The 21,424-nt window shown below is 38.2% G+C and overlaps 2 protein-coding genes across 4 annotated transcripts; both read right to left on the reverse strand.

Annotated features, from left to right (window-relative positions):
- Nucleotides 1–1,011: 1,011 nt before the first annotated feature.
- LOC128896966 (telomere-associated protein RIF1-like) lies at nucleotides 1,012–11,488 on the reverse strand. Of its 3 annotated transcripts, none has more exons than XM_054160582.1 (10): nucleotides 11,057–11,488; nucleotides 10,636–10,782; nucleotides 10,304–10,550; nucleotides 9,727–9,930; nucleotides 9,356–9,650; nucleotides 8,918–9,264; nucleotides 4,569–8,811; nucleotides 2,713–4,190; nucleotides 2,224–2,491; nucleotides 1,012–2,123 (listed from the first exon to the last, which is right to left on the reverse strand). In XM_054160582.1, exons 3-10 carry the CDS (start codon nucleotides 10,399–10,401, stop codon nucleotides 1,407–1,409), a joined length of 7,650 nt encoding a protein of 2,549 aa, XP_054016557.1. In that variant the 5' UTR covers nucleotides 10,402–10,550; nucleotides 10,636–10,782; nucleotides 11,057–11,488; the 3' UTR covers nucleotides 1,012–1,406. The 3 variants fall into 3 exon arrangements, with proteins under 3 accessions (XP_054016557.1, XP_054016556.1, XP_054016554.1); XM_054160581.1 differs by having other exon boundaries at nucleotides 10,927–11,488; XM_054160579.1 differs by having other exon boundaries at nucleotides 10,636–11,488.
- A 1,460-nt stretch (nucleotides 11,489–12,948) lies between these two features.
- On the reverse strand, nucleotides 12,949–19,820 carry LOC128896975 (uncharacterized). The gene is made up of 22 exons (XM_054160590.1): nucleotides 19,549–19,820; nucleotides 19,325–19,458; nucleotides 18,993–19,155; nucleotides 18,820–18,929; nucleotides 18,573–18,741; nucleotides 18,397–18,512; nucleotides 18,036–18,304; nucleotides 17,188–17,372; nucleotides 16,990–17,114; nucleotides 16,740–16,917; nucleotides 16,218–16,664; nucleotides 15,931–16,161; nucleotides 15,634–15,864; nucleotides 15,410–15,566; nucleotides 15,172–15,312; nucleotides 14,971–15,116; nucleotides 14,693–14,890; nucleotides 14,381–14,587; nucleotides 13,916–14,287; nucleotides 13,689–13,848; nucleotides 13,161–13,350; nucleotides 12,949–13,083 (listed from the first exon to the last, which is right to left on the reverse strand). Exons 1-21 carry the CDS (start codon nucleotides 19,664–19,666, stop codon nucleotides 13,305–13,307), a joined length of 3,903 nt encoding a protein of 1,300 aa, XP_054016565.1. The 5' UTR covers nucleotides 19,667–19,820; the 3' UTR covers nucleotides 12,949–13,083; nucleotides 13,161–13,304.
- Between the last annotated feature and the right edge of the window lie 1,604 nt (nucleotides 19,821–21,424).

Genomic DNA, 21,424 nt, shown 5'->3' on the forward strand with positions numbered 1-21,424 from the left:
AGAGGGGTGACTCAGGAAGTACAATTATCTGTCATACTTGATAAATCGATGCTTTTACAGTCAACACACCTGCAATTTAATTGTTTAACGATGAAGGAAGCTTGGAAGTGAACCGCGTAATTGAAAGGTTTGCTCGTTTTCTACGATACATAGAAAACGTAGTTGGACCGAGCTAGGAGCGCAATTGACATTGCGATCTTGTTCGCCTCGGCATCTTTGATTACCACGGTGAAAGTTAACGATGAGGTGCATCTTCAAGGTCATCCACAAACAAGCAACGAGCCACAAACGGACGACATACCTTTCTGAAATTCGGATGTCATCGCTTGAGGCCGAGAGTACCTCTTTCGCTATATTTTCATGCGTATCGTTGTTACGCAACGAGCTCCACAAAATTTCAAGTCGACTTTTTAATTAATTTCTACGTTGTGCAACAAACGATACAAAAATTTCGCGACTTGCCCAAGCCATGCGTCGATTAATTTAGGACGTCGCAACAACGGAACAATACCATATCTAGTTATAGTTCAAGTATTGTTTAAGCGCGTAGTAAAACGAGAAAACGATATTACAGATTGTAGAAGATGTACTTTAGCAAAATATATATATGTAGTATGGTGTATCATGCTGTTTAATACTGTATTATGATATATTATCCTCTACTATGCTAGGCTGAGCTGTTTTGTTATACGTTGTATCATGTTGCATTGTGCAGTAATACTCTGTGATGTGCTTTCTTGTATGGTGTACAATGGCGTGTCACGCTGTTACTACGTATAAACGTAGGACTTGGAGTATACCATCCTGTACCACACAGCGCTGACTTTCCTCCTCGTGTGCCTTAAAATGGCACGAGCTACACGACGCACGTGTGCGTCATGCGACCACTGAAGGAGCTAGCTGTAATGGACGCGGCGTGCATCAGGAACCGTCAAGAAAAATAAAAATAAACATATTACATTTTATTGTTTAACTCATAAGATATTAATGTATTTAAATAAAACGCGTGACTTACTTTAGTAACAAACATTTATGTGAAAGTATGATACAGCTATTGTGATCGGTATAATCTTATATAGTTAAGTATTGTTGAACTTCGACGCTAGAGTAATACAATTGCATTCGAAAATATTAAATTACAGCAAGAAAGAAACTATCGTTTCACCAAGTACGTCCGCTATTCTATTGGAAGCCTGTAAATAAACGTCATGCTGCGATGTAATACCACTTTCATAAAATACTTTTCCGCATAATTTGGTTGAAATACTACAAAAGAAAGAACCTGTAACATGTGTCGATATCAAAAGCAGGGTTTAATTAATTAAAAGTGAACTCTGATTGCAGTTAATATTAATAATAAATATCAGTCAGACACATGGATCGGTATGATCAGAGACATGTACAATTTAGTTGTTTTCCTCGTTTACCATTACTTTGGCGTTCATGGATTCGTAAAATGCTTGCAGGAGGTCTTGCTGGCCGAGCTTGGAGCTGACAACTTTGAATATGCTAAGCAGCTCTTCTTTAGATTTACCGAACTCCTCGAGGTGTTTCACCGCGAGATCGGAAGACCAAAGTTTATCGAAAACATTTTTCGTCATGGGAGGGGTTTGAGATTCCAACGCCTTCGTTATATCGGTCGAGCTATTATTTTGCAAGGCTATATCTAATACGACGCACGAAGGAATAAGTTCATCGTTCGCCACAGTGTGACTGATAATGACATCCATGGGCATTCTCTTCAGCATGGCGTCCAGACTCGACAATTCCGCCATGGGCTTTCGTATCCCCTCTTTCTCTTCCTCTTTCAGTTTCCTCGACAACATCTCGGCGAGTTCCGACGACGTGCATTTTTGGCAAACGACATCCTTGACTTCCGCCAAGTCGAGAATGTTCAAGCAGTCGCTAGTTTTTATTTTCTTGCGGTACGCGTTCAATACTTTTACGAAGAACTGTTTATCGGCGCTGAAGATGTCTGGGAGTCGCAGGAGGACTTTGTTGACTCCGCAAGCACGACAGGCGGCTTTCAATGTCACTTCTGTGTTGATCTTTACCGGTTCAGCGCCGAGCATTCTTATAGCGTCTCTCTCAATCTCCACTTGTGACAGGTGCTTCATTTTGTTCTGAGGATATATAATAATAATATTTAGTAAATGGTAACTCGATAATTATTTTGAAGCTTCGAGCTTGGAAATTTTGTAGCTCGTATCGCAAAATATTCACCTTGTACTGCATGAGGAGTTTCTCTGGTCCACACCTCCTAGCAGCGCTTTCCAAAACTAAATTAACATCTATCTCGTCCAAAAGGTCTTCCAAGGCCATTTGCGCTGAGACTGACTTCGTGGCCTTGGCTGTCATCCTCGGTAAGCAAATGAAATCCTCGCTGGTACAAGTGCCAACAGTTTTCACTATCAAGGGTATCGTAGAAATTCCATTTCTATTGGAACAGCTGGGGCTTTCGGCAACAGCTTCCGATTCGTTTATCGCTTGTCTAAAAATAAACAAAACTCGATTGATCATCGTACGCTACTTGCGTTAAATTGTGAAATGAACGTAAACAATAGGACTTGAAACAAACATCGATACGTTAGACAATGACATATATAAGTTTACATTCAAGGAACAACTTTTCTTTGAAGATTTTTACGAGACAGCAACCAGATAAATTACAGGAAGTCAGAAATCAAGCTTAAGATATTATTTCTAACATACGTAGTTGTAAGATTTGATGAGTTTGAAACGGATGATATGGCTTTTGTTGCTAGATTAGATTCGCATTCGTCTAAAGTACATTCCATCGCATTTTTGGACGTTTCCGATGCGTCACTATCGACGATTTTGCTACAATTTGGCCGAACAAGAAGAGTAGCCTGATTCTCTGCCTCAGTTTGTGTTGTCACAGAACTCGTTTGCAACGATTCGTCTTGAGGTACTGGTTTCGATGTGGACCCAGGTGCATTCGTATCTATAGAATACGTTCCGTTGTTCGCAACATCCAGATGCTCGATTACGCTACTCGTTTCCTTTACAAAATACGTCTTTTCGAAACACTTTAATACGCTTTTTACAAATTCAACTTTCGAGTTACCTTTCACGGGAAGTCTGTTTACTTCTCGTTCAGACAACTGTGCCAGATCCCCCATGGTTTGAATTTTTCTATTTTTCAAATGCGTGGATAAATTCTGTATCCAAAGTGGATTGGTCAACTGTTCGATGACGCGATCTATGGGTTCTGAGCAAGATATCAACGAAGGATATATAGGGTGAATGGAATCTAGCAACTCTGGATGTGGAATCTCTACGTCAAATTCGTTTGAAGGTTGACTGTCCTGGCTCATCGGCAAACTCCCAAATACCGAATCTGTAACCAACAAGGTATCCTGTTCTTCCGTACTTGCTGCTTGCGTACTGGTTCGTATTAATTTTCCACAGAAAATTTCATCAGAGTTTGCGGTGGAATTCAGGCTGGTCAGATTCGCTGCATCCACTGTGTCCTCCAAGTTTTCGCTGCTCGAATGTTTATCGGATGATTGATTTCTCAAGGAATCGTTTCCAATGATGAATCCGAGAGAATCCAGGGTATTGTTTTCAGCGAGCGCCTTGCATACGCCATTCAGTTTGTCGTCGACGTTGCTCGTATCCTTTCCGTTGAATACACAACCTTGCGTCGCAGACTCGTCCAATTGATTACATTTTATACTAACATTGGATTCCTTCTTCGACTCCAACGCTGCGTCATTTTCCTCCTGATCTGCTTTGTTCCTATTCGATTCTGTATTTTTAGAAAACGTTGTATCTTGAGTAATCTCGTATGTGGTACTTATATTGTCAATGTTAAGTCTAATACAGTTGTCTTCTGGAGGAATTACGTTTGATCCTTGGATATCGGTATCCATTGTCATGTTCTCGGAGTATTCCATTTCCTCAGCCAGTTTCGTTAGTAATTCATTCTCCCTTTCGCATTGTAAATCAATTTCAGACGTATGCATGTCTGCTTCTTCTTTGCCCAGTTTCTCCGAGTCGTATCGTATCAACCTATGCTTTGTCGGTTTCATCCTTAACGGAGTATCTTTGCGTCCTAGTAGACCACGTGAAACCAATTTATTAGCTTTATATGAGGAATCACTGGTCGAAACATCGTATCCCATCTCTTTTGAAACTGGAGGGTCAGCGAAACTCACTCGTTTTCTCTATAATAAAATATAATTTATTATAATTAACATCAACATACAGTCAGTGTAAGAAGTATCCATACAGCAATTAATTTAAAATAAATGGTTCCTGTATGAATACTTATTACACTTATAGTTCAATATACAGGGTGAGTCACTTAAAACCAGCAACCTGAATAACTTGGCTACTATTGGCGATAGAAAAAAATGCATCAGAACAAAATTACAAGGAGATATGAAAGGTCATCTCTGTTTCTTTTTTTTTTTTTAAATTGAACAGTATGTTTTTGCTTTTGTATCATGATAGAGGATCTTAAAACCAGGTCAACTTATACATAAGGTTATTGCAGGTCATGCTACAAATGAGATAACATACTATTTGAGAGAAACAAGTACCTTGCTGGGAGTTACACACTCCGCATCAGGTTCTGGACCAGTCTGTCGTTGTCTTTTTAGAATGCTAACACTGGGAGATGCTGTCAACGAAGGTGGATTTGCACTTGACCACTCTAGAATTGGCAATTCGTCCGTTTCGAACAGAGTCTCTTCGGCCACGTTCTCAACGTGATCGTCAGTTTCTGTAGATTCGCAATCCGTTGACTTGTCTACCTTTGAAAAAATCTTTTCGCCGTCGTTCTTCAAATTGGAGAATAGTTTCATTGGAGGCGATAAACAATAATCCGAAGATTTCATATTGCTGAAGATCTTTTCTTGTCGGCTACTGCACGATGCTGTCACTTTATCAGCTTCCTTGAAAGCGGGTCCTCGATCCTTTTTTCCAATTGTCTCATCTGCGTCTTTAGTTTTAATCTTTTTAATTACAGATTCCTCGTCAAAATTTATGCTGTAATATTCGGTTTCCATTTTAGCCTGTTTCGTTACTAAACCTAACATGTGCGCTGCACGTCCTTGCGTCGAGTACGGTTTGTATTTCAAGTGACGATTGATAGTACTCTTTGGGGACACATACCCCAGAACAGGCTTGATCGAATACCCCTCACTTACTTTTTGTATCTCAAATATATCATCTTCTTCGTTATCGCACAGGCTGTTGTCGATAGCCTGAGACACGATCTTTGGTTCGTTCACTTCACTGACTTCTTCGAGTTCCTGATTATCTTTAGGAACTTCGTTGTTGTCGTTATCGCAATTACTCGAAGCAATTTCGCTCACGTTTTCGATTTCGACAGTAATTTCTTGAATCTTTGTCGTCTGACGAATATCGCCAATCTTGTTGATTTTAATAAAACATTGTTTCTCGTTACATTTCTTCTGTAGTTCCTGTGAATTTTCTATTATATCTTGCGTGTCATCCTGGGTCTGTGGTTGGTCGACTGATTTAACGTCTTGAGCCTTCTTGACGTTCTCGTTCGAGTCATTGTCTACGCTGTGAACGCAATCGCATGGTATAAAGTCCTTGACTACTGCATCAGGTTCGTTAGATGGCTTAACGTTATCTTCGTTGGATGTCTTAACATCATCTTCGTTAGATGGCTTAACGTTATCTTCATTGGATGGCTTAACATCATCTTCGTTAGATGGCTTAACTTCTACTTCATTCTCTTCATCTTTTCTTTCTCCTTGCACGTTGTTCTCTTCTTCCCCTTCATTTCTCTTGTCACCCCAAGTGATTTTTATGTCTTTAATCTTGGTAAATTCATTGTTTACCTCTGATTTTAGCTTCACTTTCGGTGGTCTGCCTCTTTTGACACCGTTGCTTTCAGACGTGCGCCTTTCGTGGCTCTTGGATCTGCGACTCCTCGTCAAAGGAGTATCGAATACCATGTTAATACGTAGTCGAGATATTTCCTTTTTGATACGTCGATTCACATTACCACTCTCGACAATTCCGCCTTCCTGCACAGCTGTGCTATCGCTTTCTGTAAATTTAGGGCTGTCGCTGTCGTTGGCAGCTTCAGACGGCATCAGCTTTCTTCTACGACGCTGAATAGTTCCCTCGCTTTCGCTGTCAGAAGATGCCTTTCGCTTGACGCCTCTCTTTTCCTCGTCCACTGGTTTATTTTCCATGTTATCAGACAATTTTTGTTTGTTAATCGCGTTTGATTTGTGTTTAACTACTGGTATTTTTGATGTTCTTTGCAGAACTGCATTCGATTGCTCTGGTTCGTTAATAATTTCTTCTGATTGTGGCAAAGCACCAGGTCTTGCGACGTTACCGTGACGATTACGTCGTTTGCCATTGTCTAATATGGATGGAGAAAGTCTTTCGTTGTCTTTATTCGTGGAAAACTCTTCCTGAGTGTCAACCGAGTCATTTGTTGCTGCGTCTAATGAATTTTTTACATTTTCTGGACACGAATTATCATTGCTATCCACGCAACCCTTTGGATTTTGGATGGGTTCCAACGATACGTTCTGTCCAGCACTTTCTGTCAGCTTGGTATCGTTCTGAACGACAGCTTTGGTGATAACTTCCGGGTCCACTGCAATTTTATTTTCCTTGTTCGCATCATCGTTGAGAATATTCTTCATCGAGATACCATCCTTCTTAGCATTCGTTCTCTCCGTTTCCTCTAGAGCTTGATTTTTCTTGTCGAACCATTCTTGCAAGTTCTGTGTGTCTTGCGACGAAGACTGCGACAAATCGTTGTACAACGCTGGGATATCCTCTCTCCTACGTTTCAAGCTCTCCTTCTGATGTTCAGTCAAACGAGAAACGTCAAATTTCAGATCTGTCTTGATGAAGACGTAATCCTGAGAATCGGAGTCAGGTGATATCTTCTTGTCGCTTTTATCCGTTCCTTTGAATACACCTTTTTGATTAGTAGACTGTCTGTTCGAGAAATTTCCAACTGTCTTGACTTGATTCGACGGCTTTCCATCTTCGTTCTTCTTCGCGGTGTCCAATTCGTTTGTCGTCTTGCGTCTGCTTGCGTCTTTTTCTTCCGATATTACTTTAGCGTTATTACTTAATGTATTTTGCGTCTCGAAGAGAGACATTGTCTGAGCTTGTATGTCAGGATTCGGATGGTTTACAGCTAAATCGATAATTTTTTTGAATGACAGAGCAAAGTCATAGTTGATCGACTTACAAAGGCCTTTGAGGATAGTAACGATGATCTCCCATGTGTTCGCTATCTCTTTGCATCCTGTTTCTTGTTCAGTCGAAAGGATCAGTTCGATGACTGGCTTACAGACTTGTAAATACGACGTCACTTTGTTAGGATTGTGACCATAAATCGTAACGAGTACCGCAGAGAAAGCTTTGAGAACAATTTCGCACTCCGCGACGCGATTACTGTACAAAGTGTAAGGTATGATTTTCAAGATAAGGTGCATAATAGACGAAACTTCTCCGTTTGATAAAAGAAATTTATAGTTGACGATACTCAACAAAGTCTCCAAACAATGTATAATGAGATGGTAACATCTCTTATTTCTTTCTACGCAACGGAGCATAGCGTTTGTGGTGTTTAATAAAATTTCGTTAGTTTTTACAGTTGGCATAAGGTCTGTTCGCATTTCGAATTGTTTATACAAACGTTTCCAAACTATCAACAACTCTTCCTCCTGTTCCTTATCTTGCAAATGTATGTACATGAATGGAAATGATACAATCGATTCGACTGTTTTTAAATTATGTTCCGTCGCACTGCCCTCGTTGATATCTTGCAAATCATCCATATATTGTATCAGCACTTCTACCAAAATACGCCACAACTCGAAAGTAACAATTTGATATTTAGCTTCAAAATTAATGTGATAGGATGACAAGTTGTGCAACTTTTCGTATATTTCTTTTAAGCATTTAAATGCGTGTGGATAATATTCGTTCTTTTTTTGCGACTTAATGCATTGCCAAAGCAGAGATTTCAATCCCTCGAAATGATTATGTTTCGCTTCGTTCAATAGTGGAGTTTGCAAGAACTTCATCACCAATGCAAACAACGTATCATCTTGAAAATCGAAATTTCGACCAAGATCAGCCACCTCGAACAAAATTGTATCGAGAATTAGGTTCCTGATCATTGGTTTGTCCAAAGCATAATTTGTCAGCTCTGTAATAACCAGTATCATATCCTTATATATAAGCTCCTTCTTTTCCATTTTTGTTTCTTGTATATAATTAACCAAACTCGTCCACAATATTTTACCAAGCTGGTATCTATTCTTCATTTCCGCATCTGTGAGTTGGCTGAGCACGAGCAGAGCTTCTCCTACGCTGTGAATAATACTCTTGTAACATTCTTGGAAAACGGAATCTGATATAGAATGCGGAAGCCTTTCTTCCAAGATTGGAGAGAAGACGGTGTTTTCTTGCTTCGTGACGAGAAGTTGGCATAGAGCGTCGACGGCGATAACTTTTGTCTTGAAGAACCTTTTGCCTGGCGAAGCTAGTATATCCAATTTCGAAGACATCAATGGCGTATCTCCTAGAGGCCCGAAGCAGAAATTCAAGAACTGCGTGATCACTGGGTTAACGAACTTGCGAATGTCCTTGTAAAGCTTGATGATCACGTGCCACCAGACTTCCAACTTTGTCAGTGCTATCAATTCGTTTTTACTATTTTTAGCGTTCAGAGGAGTACACAGCAACTTTATCCGTCTAGCAGTAGCCAGTTCTTGCGGATCTAACGCAAAATTATCCACTAGTAACTTCCATGACAGGAATGCTTGCCTAAAATATGAAATATTATGTTAGTTCCGATTTCTATTATTCTGTATCTTATATTAGATATTTATTTCTATTAGCAAAGTATTTTTTGTACAAGTATTATTTATACCTGCGTATAATTGTGTCTGTAGACTTGAATGCTTTCTCTTCGACGCTGAGTAAGTTATTTATCAAGCCAGCACCGCGATGAAGATCAACACCGAGAAACTGGATGCTGACGTTCCATTGTGTAGCCCAATCCAACTCGCACATAGATACCAAAAGGAGCATACGTTTGCAGTACACGGACTGCAACGCAGTTTTGTATTGAGCCCATTCTTCGGGTAGTTTATTACGAACGTGCGATGCTATATCTGTAGCGAGTGCTTGTTGTAAGAGATTTAAAGCTGGAGCACGTTGTCGCTTGTGACCCATATAGGCTAATACCATTATTTTATCTAATAAGAGTGCATTAAACTGTAAAAGAATAATTTTCTGTAATATATCTTAATAATTAAACATCGTAAATGTATTTTGACTGAAAATATTATTTGCATTATTTGTATACCCTTTGAACTTTAATATCTGATGTAATTGCAGCCACTTTATACAACCTTCTCAATAAAGTTAAGCAGTAATTAATAGTTTCTTCTTCTAATCTTTGGTCGTCCGATAGTGTTCTACTTTCAGCTTCTGTCAATGCTTCGATGTTATCCACGCACGCAGTTGGCGCCGTCCATGGCATAGCATTCTCTTGTATCGTACACATACAATATTTAAAAAAGTTCACGGTATGTGCATCGTAAGCAACTACAGATATCGCGTTGTCCTCTACCACTTCTAATAATTTCAAAATTTTTAATCTGAAATCGTAACAATATTATCTAGTTTTAGTCACAGATATTACATTGAAATGTAAATATCATTTTGTAAACAAACCTATTTTTCTGATTTATCCGCGACATGCATTCGAATAAATTCAAAGAATGTTCTTTGAAGTCCCGAATGATAACATTTAGCGCTCCGTATGCTTCATTTTGTATGTCGCTGTTTCCATTTGCAAAAGCATCGATAACTAGTTTGCACAATTCTTTGTATTGTTCCTCTTTTATGGTTTTCGTTGCTTCCAACTTTTTGCTGTTGCTGAAATATATAGGATATTCTAGAGGAACTCTTTTTTAACCAAGTAAACTAGAAAGCACGCGTATTCACAAATGATACAGTTAACATGGAATTATATTACAGTCACTAACAATCCTCCCACTTAAGTTTTATGAAACAGTACTAGATACATTCTAGGAAAGAAATATAAAGAGATTTGTGAAAGTATAGGGGTAATTGTCTCTACAGATTCGATATGACAGAACAGAATGCTCCAAGTACTAGGGTACCCTAATTCACGAGCAACTGTTTTTGGTCATTATAAAAGGAATTATCCATTATAAAAGGACTTTGCTTTATATCGAGTAGACATTAAAAATATTCAGGTAACCTCGTACATAAAACACAATGGTACCTGCGAATATAGGTTAAGGCTTCCCGTTTGTCTTTGATGTTGCTATTTTCTCGTAGCATTTTCAGCATTCGCGGGAAAGACTGCATATTAGAAGCCATTTCTCAAGTTTACGTTTCTCGAACAACTGGAGTAACAAGATCCCTTTTTACTGCTTCATAACCGTGCTTGTGGAGATCCAAGACGAATATCATTCGATCACGATACGCTTTTCTTCATCCTCGTTAATTTTTCATGTATACATTGCATCCTACAAACACTCGAAAGAAAAACATGTTGTATGGCAACTGTTAAACATTGGCACATATTTTAATGGATAACAAATTTCCGCGCACCATCTACTCCAATCGTTTCTTCATTTCTTCTTGTTTATTTCTTGCTTCGCTTTTCCCTCCCTTTCTGTATTTTCCACAACGGCCACAAGTCACTAGCGAAATCTCGTTTGTGTTTGAAAAGCATCTATACCTATAACTGGAAACTGACTGGAAAACATAATCGCACAACACACGACAGTTAACACTTCGCATTCCTGGCGAGTTTGCAAAGCGTGTACGTGTGTACACATTCGCTTTAGATGCCGTTTACAATAAACTACTTATTTTTAATCGAATGACAAGATTAATTACTGACACATGAATATATTTCGTTGACGTTTCACAACTTCGAGTATTTTCTTTGCAGATTGGATTTGTATTGGTAAAATTTCTACACATTCTTGATTGTTAAATGTAAATACACGTATGTGTGCACACATACATGCCCTACCACGTGCTCTTCAAAGGCTTAAGCGTTGTCTCGCATAAGTGAACCGAGCGAAGCGAGCAGAAATCTGAAATTATTAAGTGCGTCGTGTAATTGTTAATTTCGAGTAATTTGCACCACTTGAGGTTGCACCGTGCAACTTGCACGTCGATGATAGAGTAAAGCAGGGCTGCCATAAATCCCCTCCACTTTTCTCCGCGTGAATTTTAAGAGAGTTATGCGCAGGCTCGATAAACGAATGATGCGTATGCGCAGTGTTTGAAGGCCACGCTGCCGGCCAGTAAAGTATCTAATATGTTCATGAAACTGGTGTCTTTAGTCGCCTCCTAAAAAATAGAATTATGAAAGGAAAAAAAAATGATATGTTTACCGGACATGACGCATAGTGGTCCAGATTAATAAATTTGGTGACATGGGACAAAATATTGAACTTTCTCGTATCAAAAGGTAATAAATTTGTATTTTTAATTAAATTAGTAAAATCTGTATTTACAATAATTCGTCATGTTATTAACTTATGAGATAGACCATAATTGAACATTATTTCCTCTGTATTCCGTGGTACTGTCGCACAATCTTTGTCCTCCGCTGGTAGCAATTATTGGTAAACTCCTGTGTACATTTATTCCATTTATACAATCGCGAGACAATTTTATTTTATACATTAGTTTGAGATTCGTATAATCTGTGAGTTGTGGTAATTCCCAAATTACTATGTTTCCATCTGTACCACCTAAAGAAATGTCACTTTATCAACATATACCGAATATAATAATTAATAATTGTAACATATTTAATCGTCAATGTACCTGACACTACTTGTTTCCCATCAGCCATGATGTCAAATTGTATTCTTTGATTCGTATCAGATTGACGTCCTTGGAGAGAGTAAAGCACGGTACCTGTATTACGGAGATCCCAGCATAAAAATTCACCGCTGCGTCTTACAGCAGAAAATAATTTTGTACCGCAAGGACTGAACTCGATTTGAGTTACACCATTTCCAGTTTTGAAAGTACACAGTGGTCCATTTTTGTATAAACCTAAAGACATTTTGCAATCTAAGGAACTTATCGTATCTTCTTGAAATACTCGTGTATTTTATACGTACCAATGGATTTAGAATATGTACCAAATGCAACCAATCCTGGCATTATAGGGTTCTCTCGAATACAAGAAACCAATCCTGTGACATTTGGAAAATCTTTTTTAAATTGAATAGAATTTACTTGACGACCTGGTCGTTCGACATCGAAAATTCGCAAGGTATTTTTGAAACCAGCCCATATTTCTCTGGCAGAGTCGATGAACCGAACGCTAATCGAAGCCTCTATTTCGTCGACTCTTAATGTAATAAAATACATAATGTATATTAATCGTCGAGGTACAATAAATAGGAACTATAAATATTTGTCATACTAACTGATTGTAAGCTCGATACGTTGCTCGTAATGTACCATCGAAAGCATCCCACATATGTATGGGACTTTCTCTACTTGTACTTAAAAAACAACAAGTCTCAGACTGCCAAGAATTCATAAACGGATACCAACATGTATCGTATATAAGACCTCCTTCTTTTACACTTAATGCTGCTGGTAAGTTTGTAGATGACAAGTTTAAAGGGATCTTCTCTGAATATAACTCTTTGGGAAGTTCATAAATTCGAATTTTAAAGTCCTCTGAAGGTACCAGTAGACACGTTCCATCTGGAGACCATTGACAACCCTTTGTAAAATTTTCACACGACTGGGATGGTTCGTATTCTTTGGTTGCTTCGCATAATAGTATCGGCGAAGAGTTCCAGTTATAACAGACATAATTGGATCGGTGCACTTGGTCATCTTTCGTTTCTTTGTGATTATTTACAGTATTTGTTGAAACACCTCTACTCTGCACCGTTTGAAATTCTGTGTCAGATTCCTTAAATTCTTCATTGAGTACTTCATCTTTATGTGATTCTTGAAATGCAGTTGTGTCTACATTTTGCAATTCTGATGATTCTGATTTCGATGACAGTTCTAACTGAAACATTAAATAACAGTGAAGCTTTAATAAACTGAGATCACTATTTCAGTGTAATTATAAGTATACATACCACATTCGAAGCAACAGGCTCCGTTAGAATTTCTGTACTATTAGAACATTCCATAGATATTCGACGAATAATAACTCCGATCAGTGATTATAATATATAAAATTGTTTCCAAATTTTTGTTTATTTCACGTGTACAACATTGAATCATTTAACATACTGGCGATTCAATTCTTTGTTTATCCTCATATTCCTGTATAGGTTAGCAATACAAAAATAATAAAGAATAAGGTTTTAATTGGCACATCAGTAAGTCAACATTAAAGACCTTATGTGGGTTATCTAAATATAAACTTATAAACGATAATTATTATTTTATTAATTTGATAAACAATTCTCTCCTGCTCGCTAAGCCGCTCTGTGAGCAGGTAAGCACAGGTGAGCAATTCAGTGGCGCCAACGGTGGCGAAACTATGTAGCGCTAGCCGGATAATCCCCCTTCATTTTTATTCCAGCAAATATTTCTGTGAAACCCATAATTTCGAAGATATCTAAGGTGCTATTAGTTATTGCCCCACCCTGTATACGTACCTTATGAAAAAAATGGAACCAACAATTATAGCTGAGACTAGGATGAAAGAAATAATTATTACGGAAGCAGAAACATATTTTTCGTTTGGTAACCAGCCAAAGATAAAACGTGTCGCCTGGTCTTCCATCAAATATGTCCTCCAATTAGGTGGTCCCAGAACTTAAAAATGCAATTATCAAAAATTCTTACATATATTACGTTTGACGTACACGTAAGAATCATTTACCTTTAAAAAAAATGATGTTCGTCACCCAGTTGAAATTTAAATCGTTCTGTTTGACGGAACATTGCCACATTCCCTCGTGTGTCCTGTTAACTGTTAAGATACGTTCGGTATCCACGGCGAAGGGAAGCGTAATACCATAATCTTTCCATGTTTTGTTCTTCACTTGCCAAGACACACGAAGCTCCGAATAAACATGGCCTAAAATCGTACAATGGCATGTTATAGGTACGCTCAAGGTTTCCCTTACTCGTACATTCTCCTGCAATGGGATCACTGCCAAACTTATCACTTTAATGATCGAGTACGTTCCATCTATTCGACGCAGGGTCATTGCATAAACTCCAGAGTCGTTTGGAGAGGCCCTAATTATTTCTAAATATACGCAAAATCCATTACTACTCCCCTATTCTCTTTAATACGCTATAGTAGGATATCTATGCATTTCTCACTTGGTAAAGTACATACCAATATTATAATCTTTTAATTCCACTCTAGAGGGTTCGTTTTGCACAAATATGCCATTCAAAGACCACTGCATTTCAGAACGAGGTGATTCTTTAACAATCAATTCGACAATATCGTAATCTGCTACAATTTTCGTCGATCGAAATTCTTTTACTATAAGAGCAGTGTAGTTTGTTTGCATTCTCCTAGTTATCAGATTCACTGTATCTGTTTAACGAATTACGAACATCTATCATTATCGACTTATTAAATACATTTTACACGGTTCTCATCGAGTTTCTGTTTTAATATTTGACATATAATAATACTAACCTTCTGTTATGTCACCGCAAACAATTTCATTGCACCTTCCAGTCATAGTATTCGTTCCAATGCACGGTTCTCCTTTGATGTTAGGTTTAGGGGAATTACATCGTCGTCTTCTAATTCCTGTGCCACCGTTGCAACTCGCGCTGCACGCCCATGGGCCCCATTCTGACCAGCCACCGTCGATCGGTGGCCCGTCTATGTCTTCAAATTAATTTTATAATGCGATATGAACAATAGATAAGAAGTACTATTGTACCAGTAAACAATTTCTCTTCTCTAACCTATTGGTAGACAATTTACAGTCCAAGTGATCCAACTGCCAGAGGCAACGCCCACGGAAAAGTAATAGAACAGGAGAGGAGTAACGTGTTTATACAGAAACACGTTTGTTGCGTTGCAGAATACTTTGATGCTATTACCAGACCACCTGAAAAATTTCGTTTGAAGTAGAAACTTGAATGAATTTTATAATGAGATTCTACCTTATCGTGATGTTAGTCCACGAACGGGTTGTAAATAACGAATTTGTTAGCCTCTGTCGGTGGAAAATTGTTACGTTTGGATACGCATTTTTTGTGAACGTTATCCAATGATCTGTTTCGCTCAATGTAAGTGCGTAGAAACTGTTTAGAAAGCACTCAGTTAATTCTACTTCAAGCTTATTCGTTACATAGGATAATTTAGGGTAGGATTCTGAATAGTTTACACGTTAATATTTACCCTGGTGTCCCAGGCAACAAAAACAGTGGTACGGAAACTGCACCGTCACCCCGAACATGAAGTGTTACTTGTTCTACATGCCTCCCTTCTTGATTCCACACTGACAGTGGTAAGATGATTACATAACGATCTGTCCTCGTGGTCTCAACTGGACAACCTACCGAAATGAAAAAGAAAGAATCGTAAAGAATGTATAATTATACTTATACAAGTGATAAGCGTACCTGAATCATAATTGAAAGCAATGCCAACAGTCCGGCCTCTTTCGCTACTATAATAATAATATGTTGGCAAGAAAGCATTCGTTGGGTCCGAATGACTCCATTCAAATACCGGTGTAGGTTCATCCTCGTAATACAGTAAGATTTTTCCTCGAGGTATACTGAGTATAAAGTTGGCCCATTTCCCCAAGTACAGTAAGTGTGGCAAAGTTTTTTTCTTGACCAAAACAACAACTGCAAGTGACTTACAATAAACACTTCACATGTAGAATAAACTTTTATGGACGTCTAGACAATTACCTTCACTTTCCGATTGATAGTAAAGAAGTACTTTCTCGTTATCCAGTGCTCCTATTTTGAGTATATAACGCGATTTAAAGCCATCATCGGCTGAGAAGACGAACGTAATGGAATCTGGTCGATCTGGTTCCCAAGCTTTCAAGGCGAAGCGTAAACCTTCGAATCGATATTCAGGTAAAACGTATAAACGTCTGCCTGTGGCGTCTCCTTTAACGAGTATAGTATACTCTTCTGCAAGGTAAAATCAGTGACTACGAATCTAGTTTACAGAAAGTCGCGCAGCCTACCTGGTTTCTCGCAATCTCTGACATTGCAAAGATCTTGCGGTATAGAAGAGTCCGTGGTATAACACCAAGTGCCAGCAATATTGCGCGATGGATTTCTGCAATAATTCCTAGCACTTCGAGCATTTCCATCTGCGTACAAGGTATCGTTGAAATATTCTCGTATAACGTTTTCAGGTAATCGAAATTTTGAGACGGGGGTAGTCGTGTATTTTGGTGTGCTAGATTTTGTTGGCATATCGGCAGAGAGCAGTGGATACGGATTATACGGTCCTCTTCTTGGCGGTTTCACGCGAGTCGGTCTTCGAGTATGCTTTGTAAATAGAGGCTCATCAGTTGACTCTTCCACTGTTACCAGCGGACCTAATGGCCAATTGTCGCAAGTACGTCCAGAACGTGTTGTGGACAATGTGCCTACATAGTCGTTCGCAGTTCCAGCCATTTTACACTCTAGAAATTCGGTGTGATGTCATATGATGATAAATACTTATAATATTGCAATTGCACTACTGTTAACAGAATTACCTGACGATCTACAGGTCCGTATCGCGCAATACTGTTTGGAAATAGTTCTATTTTTGTCGGATGTAAATGCATAACAATAAACACCATTATCATCGCGCGTAGGGTTTCTGCATTTATTCAACGCTTTCATAGCAGATCCGTCGACGAATTTGTTATCTACTTTTTCCTCATTGGGAACCTTGTTAAAAAACAGAACCATTTTAACATCGAAAGCAAAGAATTGCTTTGAACTTAAAGAATTGACTAATACCTCTTTTGACATCCATGGAACGCAAGGAACTCCGGAAACGCTAATCCATTGCGAGCCCTTATATTCGTAACCCTTCGAATCAGAAATACAATTTGGCACCGTAGGTTCTTCCACAGCATCCCCAGCTGCGATTAGTATATATTACGCTGTTTTATTCGCTAATTAAAATACCGAAAACGCCTAATGTAACGGAATCACCTTCTGGACTACAAAACAGCGTCCACTGCGCTATACTACTTTCACTTCCGATGCTAAACCATCTTAACGTCGCAAAAAAATTGTTGTTTATGTACAGCAGCTCCACGGCTCCTCTGACGCTTTGCGAAAATAAACGAAGGTGCTCCCCGAAGATGCTGCAAAATCGTGTACGAAACCCGCGACAAAATTAAAATCTAATACTTTCGATACGAATTTATCAACCTGATACTGAATTTTTTCCAAGTCCAAAAATCTAGCATTCCCCTTCTAGGAATTTCTTTCAGATATTGCTTAACAGAATCTTCTTTTTCTTGGTACGTTAGAGTTATGATATCGTTGCCAAATGTTACCTATATCCGGGAATTTAGTCTCAAGTATGCGTAAAAAGAAAAAGTCAGCAATGTCTCATTTGACTATCTCATCTAAATTTATAATGTTATAGTCTTTACCGTTATAGATGGATATTCTATCGCGGGCGTTTGATATAGGCGAACATGAATATTTCGCGTTGCGCGAACGTAAAATAACACATCATTTGTACCATTGTTCTGTACCATGGTCCAAATTCTAGAGAAATCCGTTCCGAACGTCGTATGAACCTCGCAGTCTGGAAATAAAGAAAGGTATAACTTATCAAGACTAACAAGCATTTTATCACGCACAATTGATTCGCATAACTAACAACGTACAATTCTGACAGAATCCAGTACTCCACAAAACGCCCGTCCCTCTAAGTCCGTAGTACAAAAACGTTTCTGGATACAAATTCGTGAAGCCGTGCTTCTTTTTATATTCTTGCATAATCAACGGTTTCAGCGAGTCGTCAACACCTGCTGATATGAAGCTACCATCCCATGTTATCCATATCCCTGTCCATTTTGTACCCAATAAGATTTCGGGAGTGTTTTCGATGGTTTCTTCTTCCTAATTTTGAGATCAGGATTGAGATCAGTTCGAAGGTGCCAACTACGTTAAAAATTCTAACATCGTTTGATGGAAACGTCTGGCTACTGCCCGAGTTTCTAAATGCCAACTCGACACCTGCACCCCATTCTTCAGACGTCTTGTCGGTAGAAAACAGTACTGGCAGGACGCTAAGTAAAATTCGCGCCTCCCCCTTTAAATAACGTTAGTCATCATTAAAACCCGAGTAATTTTATCCTTTATAACCAAATATAAATTCACATGGCGAAGGTATGCAAGGAATACCCTTTTCTCGTCGTCAGGATTCCATAATTTAATCCAGAAGGAAGTATTACCAACAGCTGCATTCAATTTTGTTATTATAGAATAGTTGGTCACGTTTTTGGTAAATGCCAGGCAATCTGGAAAATAGGCAATGTTACAGATAGAATTGAATAACATGACAACACTTTTCAAAGTACCTCTGTCGTCGCAGAAAAGTACATCGCAGTATTCCTTCTCCACATACTCTGTGTCTTTCTGTTTGATGTAGCACCAAGGTCCTCCAATATCTCCCGATGGATTTCTGCAGAAGCTGCCAGCCTTCTTGATAGAATCATCGGGGAAATCCTTCCCGTAAAATTTCGAATTCTAAAAGATAAGACTAAAGTAGCGTCAGGTCAAATTTAAAAATGTTACTTTGATTTTTAGAACACGTATTTCATTCACCTCTCTATCTTCAAGTATGTAGTGCTTCTGCCACGATTTACATTTGCTCCCTGAAGCGCTAACGCTTTTGCTACCACCATATTCGGATCCCAGTCCCGACAGTTTACATTCTAGTCGATCGCAAAGAAACTTTTGTGAGCTATACTTGATTAAATTTGACTGCAACTATGTACCTCCGAAATTACAAAGAGATACATCGCATTTGTCATCTATGAGAGAAGCATCCATAGTGTAGCACCAAGGTCCTCCTGCATCTTCTGTTGGATTCCTGCAGTAATTTTTTGCATTTTTCATTGATCTCTCAGGGAAGTCGTGATCGCCTATATAGCTGCTCACCTAATTTCGAATTGTAGAAGGATGGGTTTAGTTGGAGTCACCATACAGTGGTATATGTATGAGATACATTTACTTATGGCTAACTTGACTTAAATCTATGATACAATATCTCCGACTATATACAGAATATATCATAAATCTTGATAGAATCAAAGATTCTTTATATTACCTCATGCATGGGATCTGTCGTATACCATGCTTGACATCGAATATCACTGATAGTCTTTGCTATTGAACCTCTGTACTCTATTCCTTTGTGCGTGAGTTTACATTTCATCAAATCAGTCCGTGATACACTACGTGCTAAAAACAAATATATGTAATTCTTGAATAAAAAGAAAATAGCACAGAAGAGAAAAGTAAAGCGATACATTACAAAGACCTTGTCTTTACCTTTCTGAATTAGGATTAACGATATCAAACAAATTATAATTTGAAACTTAAATGCTGAAGGTGAAGTTATACAGTTTGTTCTATGGAACGTATTTATCAACAGAATATTAATAAACATGTCAAATTATCAAATTTCCTAGTAGTATAGCATGAAATTTTTAAATAATTAATACTTTTTGAAGCTGCTGTTGTGGCATATTAACAATTGAATCAATTGAATGTAGTTGGATGCAGTTGGATGGCTAAATGCATTGTAAATATACAAATATATATATATATATAAAATTTGATAGCCCAGTTTTCATTCTTAGAAAACAGATGGCGCTCAAGTTTAATTCTAATCCCAATAGATAACGTTGACAGAGTAACTGAGATGGTAAGGAACTATTCCTCGAGACGATAACCCTTGTGCGGTAACATGTCCAACACATTTAGGGTGTAAACTTTTTACTAAAATATCTAAAAAAATATTCGTTTCTCGAAAAAATCTATTCGACAACAATTTCATATCTTATCGTGATGTACAACTTTTGTTTAAACTATTTCCTTGAAGGATCGCTTTTTATTTTCCAAACCATTTTTCTTCTTCTCTTTAGGAATTTTTTTCTCATAAACCATAGAAGTTATACTTTGTATGTTATTTAACGAAAAATGCTTCATTTTTATCGAGGAAGTGAAAAATAATTTTATAGACAATTTTAACAAAATCGAAAAACTGCTTCAAATCTGTCTATTAGCTCTTCTTTACTATCTACTGTGTAAAATCTAATTAAATACTCAGGATCATGCTTGGGGACTTCATGTTAGCTAGTCTTATTACTATTTAAATTGCATAAAATAATAATAATAATAATAATAATCCTTACAACAAATATGAAACAAAAGGTAAAGTTAAAGCTTAGGAAATTACGCGAGTCGATTATGTGTACGTTTGCAGTGGCATAATTAGCCGCACTCTGGTCATTGTGGTTTCTCGAGACAACGGATTCGAACTTTTAATTGTCTTCGAAGTCTCTACGAAATTAATAAACCACGGTCGAAGCTGCTCGACCCAGTTTATCAGGTACCTTGGCCATCCATTAAATTGATTGCCATTAAATTTGAAACCACGGATTCCGAATTACATCGGAACGAACGCCGGTGCGAAACCGCGATCTGTTATTTCTCGTCGTGTTCATTCAATGAGATTTTCACCGTGCCAAACAAAACCATAAACTAATATGTGCCTCGTGTCATATCTAGAGATAAACAGGAAAAGCGATTGAATGAAAGTTACGATATAAACCGTAAGGATTTATTTGGACTATCTTTATCGATTTTAAGAATGTTGTAATAATTTATTAATTATTATCTAAAGACGTGTTACTGATACATACGTTACAATTTACAATTGATACACAAGTTGTCAAGTCGCGGCGTGGCGTAGGACTCCACATGGGGTGACGCAGGGTGACGTACACCTCCCTACGCCCAAAGAATATCCAGCAAGTAGTCCCAGTATTCCGCGCGCCATTCCTACGCCCAAAGAACTCGCGACAAGTAGTCCCAAGTGTACGAAACTGTACGAAGCCGTATTGCTTGCGAATTATTGCGTTATTTTACAAAGTAATTGAGTATAATTCTTTCTTTCTATTGATACATGATCATTGCAATATGTATCGATACATGGTAATATGACGTCACGCTGGAGTTTACGAGTGACGACGGGGCAACACACTCCCACTCCGCCCAAAGAAAGCGTGCCAACTATACAATAATAGTCCCAATGTTGCTCCTGTGATGGCATCAGTACAGGCCTAAGTAAACGAAGCGAATTATTGAATATTTTACGAGGTAATTGAATATAATCCTTTCTTTCTATTCGCTCGATCTTGCA

This window comes from Hylaeus anthracinus, unplaced genomic scaffold, assembly GCF_026225885.1.
Source record: "Hylaeus anthracinus isolate JK02 unplaced genomic scaffold, UHH_iyHylAnth1.0_haploid 11978, whole genome shotgun sequence".
Lineage (NCBI taxonomy): Eukaryota > Metazoa > Arthropoda > Insecta > Hymenoptera > Colletidae > Hylaeus > Hylaeus anthracinus.

Coding starts and splice junctions, on each gene's coding strand:
- LOC128896966 (XM_054160582.1), bottom strand. CDS start 10,401: ATGGCTTCTAATATGCAGTCTTTCCCGCGAATGCTGAAAATGCTACGA. Junction 8,812..8,917: donor ACAGACACAATTATACGCAG/GTATAAATAATA, acceptor TTCATATTTTAG/GCAAGCATTCCTGTCATGGA. Junction 4,191..4,568: donor AGTGTGTAACTCCCAGCAAG/GTACTTGTTTCT, acceptor ATTTTATTATAG/AGAAAACGAGTGAGTTTCGC.
- LOC128896975 (XM_054160590.1), bottom strand. CDS start 19,666: ATGTTTATTAATATTCTGTTGATAAATACGTTCCATAGAACAAACTGT. Junction 18,930..18,992: donor ATCTCTTTGTAATTTCGGAG/GTACATAGTTGC, acceptor GCGATCGACTAG/AATGTAAACTGTCGGGACTG. Junction 14,588..14,692: donor TTGCGGTGACATAACAGAAG/GTTAGTATTATT, acceptor TTCGTTAAACAG/ATACAGTGAATCTGATAACT.